The following is a 3,471-nucleotide window of genomic DNA, read 5'->3' as shown; positions in this document are numbered from 1 at the left end:
AATAGCCTGGGAGTTATTTTACAGCAGCGCTCAGAAAGGCTCCTAATGGATCACCCATGCATGGGACAAAATATGTCTTCTACCAGAGCAAAAGCAAGAGCAAAGGGCTCATGATGCTCAGACAGCCCAGCACAGGTGGCTGCATGTGTACAAAATGCAGGAATGAGGAAGACAGGCATCAGAAAGAAGCCATTTGCTGATCCTGACTCATTGCATGGCAGCACAGCTCCACTGCCAGAGACACAAGGAGGACTCAGCCAAAAAACAGGGCTGTGACTAGAGCAGAGCGGCACGGTGTCCACGATGATGAAATGCTCCCAGGCGATTTGCTGAAGCAGAAGCCCGAGCTAGAAGCTCGCGTGCTGAAAGCAGCTAAGTGCAAAGCAGCACAAGCCCCAAAGCCTGGCCGGAGCAGTGAAAGTGCCCTGCCCTGCACAAAACGCATGAAAGGGGGAACTGCAGTACAGCTGCTCAGCTCTAAGTGCACACAAAAATCAGGCGTTTGCAAGGAGCAGCCCTGGCACTGCCGACTGGCCCCGCCAGCTTGCGCTACTCAAGCCCCACGGCTGACAACAGCAGGGAGAGTGAAAATGTTGGTGGGCAATGCAGCACCCCGGGAAGGCACCGCTGCTGTAACCGGCACACGGGCCCTTGTGCCACCGGCGCGGCAGCACGCTAGAGCCTGCATGAAAACAAGGGGTGATGACAGCAATCACCTATGCTGCTTTATGGTGCGTTAAATCAAGAATAGGCTTCAATTCCTTAGAATACAAATGTCTTTCCCGACCAGTAAATACAGAGCTTTTGGAAGAAGAATGACAAAATAACTGTCCCGAGATAGGAAGTCCTTGTCATTAACAGCAGCAGCAGCACTGATCAGCTACCCCTCAGCAAAGCTGCTGTTTAATAAAAGCCTGCAGGCAGCGACACCTTTAAAGGCAACAACAATTTACCAGCCCCGATGATACCAGCAGCTGAAGTCTCTGACCAGGGCACATTGACTACACAAACTCTGGACAGAATGATTGTCCTTGTTCTTTATTAGGATCTCTGGCAATACCGAGTTGTGAATCCATTCCGTAGGGAAAAATATTCATGCCAGAGTTCTTTGTAGCAGCCTTTATTCCACTGTCATTGCACAAACTAATTCCAGGGTGGCAAAAACAAAAGTCCGTCTGGATCAGCTGTAGTTCCCACCTCTAACTTGCTTTCCCTGCAGTTGGAGACAGCGTGCTCTGGAGATGTGCACTGTGCTGCCAAGACTGCCCAGGCAGCAGCTTTCCAAGCCCAGGCAACATCCCAGCGCTACTGATGGCAGCAGAGCACACCTGCAGCAGGCAGTGCTTCCAGGCACAAGTGTCTTGTCGGGGCATAGATGGTCCAACACTTCCCTGGGTAAAAGCAGGTCACAGGCCTGGAGACATGGAGACCCTCGGAAATGCTGCACCCCAGCTTTGCCTCCAAACCCTTTTGCAGGAGCAGCGTCTCTCTCTGCCTGGAACAAATGCACAAGCTCTGAGCAAGGCTCGGAAACACCAGCCCCAATAAACAACTCAGTTTCTCTGGCTTCCCATCCAAGACAACATGGACATTACTGTCTCACGAATCTGCTTGCTGTTTACTCCATAAATGATGGGATTTAGCATGGGGGGAACCACTACGTAGAGACAGGCCAGCAGGATGTGGACATGGCGGGGGATGCTGTGGCCACCAAAGCGGTGCGTGAAAAAGGAAAAGAACGCCGGCGCATAGAACAGGAAGATGATGCAGAGGTGGGAGCCACAGGTGCTCATAGCTTTGTGACGGGCACCTGCAGAGGGCAGCTGGAAGACAGTCCTGAGAATGAGTCCATAAGACACAGCAATGAGCACTACATCTATCCCTGCCGACAGCAGGGCAGCTGTTAAACCATACACAATATTAACTTTTATGCTTGTGCAGGCCAGTCTGGCTATACCCATGTTCTCGCAGTACGAATGAGGGATAATGCGGTTTCTGCAGTAAGACAGCCTTAGAAGCAGATGAAAACCTGGGAGGACGAGGCAGAAACTTCTGACAACAGCTGCCAGCTCTATTCTCCATATGACTGAGTGGGTCAATAAAGTCACATATCTCAGGGGGTTGCAGATGGCAACATACCGATCAAAGGCCATGGCCACCAGAATTGCTGACTCTGCAACAAAAATAAAATGAATGAGAAATGCCTGAGCAATGCATGCACCAAGAGAAATGTCCCCCACTCTGAACCAGAAAATAGCTAACATCCTGGGCACTGTAGTGGTAGATAAGAGCAAGTCTGCTACAGTTAATGCAGAAAGGAAAAGGTACATAGGCTCGTGGAGGCTTTGTTCTCTCACTATGGTAAATAGCAAGACTAAGTTGCCTAGAAGGGCAAAAATATACATGGAGAAGAAGGGGAGAGAAATCCAGAGGTGAAACTTCTCCAGGCCTGGGATGCCAACAAGGAGGAATGTTCCTGGCCGGAAGGCTGTGTGATTGACGTCTGCCATAGGGGTCTTTGATCTTCTACTTAGAAACACCTGAAAAATAAAGGACAGCACAAGAGAAAGCATAAATGCCAGCAGAGCTCAGCAGCATTGCCAGCTGGGGAAATCCTGTCTCCGCTGAAGTCAATGCAAGTTTTAGCATTCATACCAGAAACTCCGTCACGCTGCAAAACATGAGGAGAGAGTGTGCAGAGCTGCACCCTGCACTGAGATCACATGGCAACTTTTCTGCCCCTCGGTCTGCATTTTGAGGAGGCATGAGGAAGCTGAAAGCTGCTGAGCTAGTCACTGGTTTGTGGGGAGAAAAACAAAAACCTAAGGCCGAGGTAACAGCAGACGCTGCTGGGCTCCATGTGAAGCCCACTGCTCTGGGAAGGGAAGAGACGCAGCAACATCTGCTTGGAGTAGGCAAGAGGAAAAGCGGGAGGAAATTCAGAGAAAGCCCAGCTAGCAAGGTGGATGCTCACCAGTGCAGCAAAAGAAGGTCAAGGCAGCAAACACAAATTGAAAGGGGCGATTTACATTCAGCCCTAGGCAGAGGCTGCTTCTGGGTGCAGGCCACCCCGCGCCCACGGAGCAGAGGTCGTTCCCCCGTTCGAGCCAGGCTGGCGAAAAACGGCAGCTCCTGCCGCTCGCGAGGGCAAGGCTGGGCTGCCGAGCTGGGAGCTGCACAACGGGCTTCTGCAGCACAGCCCTGGCTGTGATGACCATGCAGCAGTGCCCCATTGCCTTGTGGCTTCGCAGCCCTCGCCTTTTGCAGAAGATGGCTCAGAGATTGCCGTGCCGCAGCAACAAAAAGCAGCCCCAGCGCTGAGGACTGCACACGGTGACTCACCAGGTCTGGCCTTAAGCGGCGAGGAGGAGCTGCAGGCAGTGATCTTGGTGGAGCATTTGCAGTGCTGCTGTCTCAGACCTCAGCGTATTTATGCTCTCTTGCTGCAAGTCCCAGAAGGATGCTTAGGGC

The 3,471-nt window shown here is 52.0% G+C and overlaps 1 protein-coding gene across 1 annotated transcript; it reads right to left on the bottom strand.

The window, feature by feature from the left end:
• Nucleotides 1-1,553: 1,553 nt before the first annotated feature.
• Nucleotides 1,554-2,510, bottom strand: LOC136990975 (olfactory receptor 52Z1P-like). The gene has a single exon (XM_067289447.1). The coding sequence runs from the start codon at nucleotides 2,508-2,510 to the stop codon at nucleotides 1,554-1,556; it is 957 nt and encodes a 318-aa protein (XP_067145548.1).
• Between the last annotated feature and the right edge of the window lie 961 nt (nucleotides 2,511-3,471).

The sequence above is a fragment of the Apteryx mantelli genome, chromosome 1, assembly GCF_036417845.1.
Source record: "Apteryx mantelli isolate bAptMan1 chromosome 1, bAptMan1.hap1, whole genome shotgun sequence".
Classification (NCBI taxonomy): domain Eukaryota; kingdom Metazoa; phylum Chordata; class Aves; order Apterygiformes; family Apterygidae; genus Apteryx; species Apteryx mantelli.
Note: the sequence above shows the minus strand (reverse complement) of the source record. Positions and strands in the feature narration are given on the sequence as shown.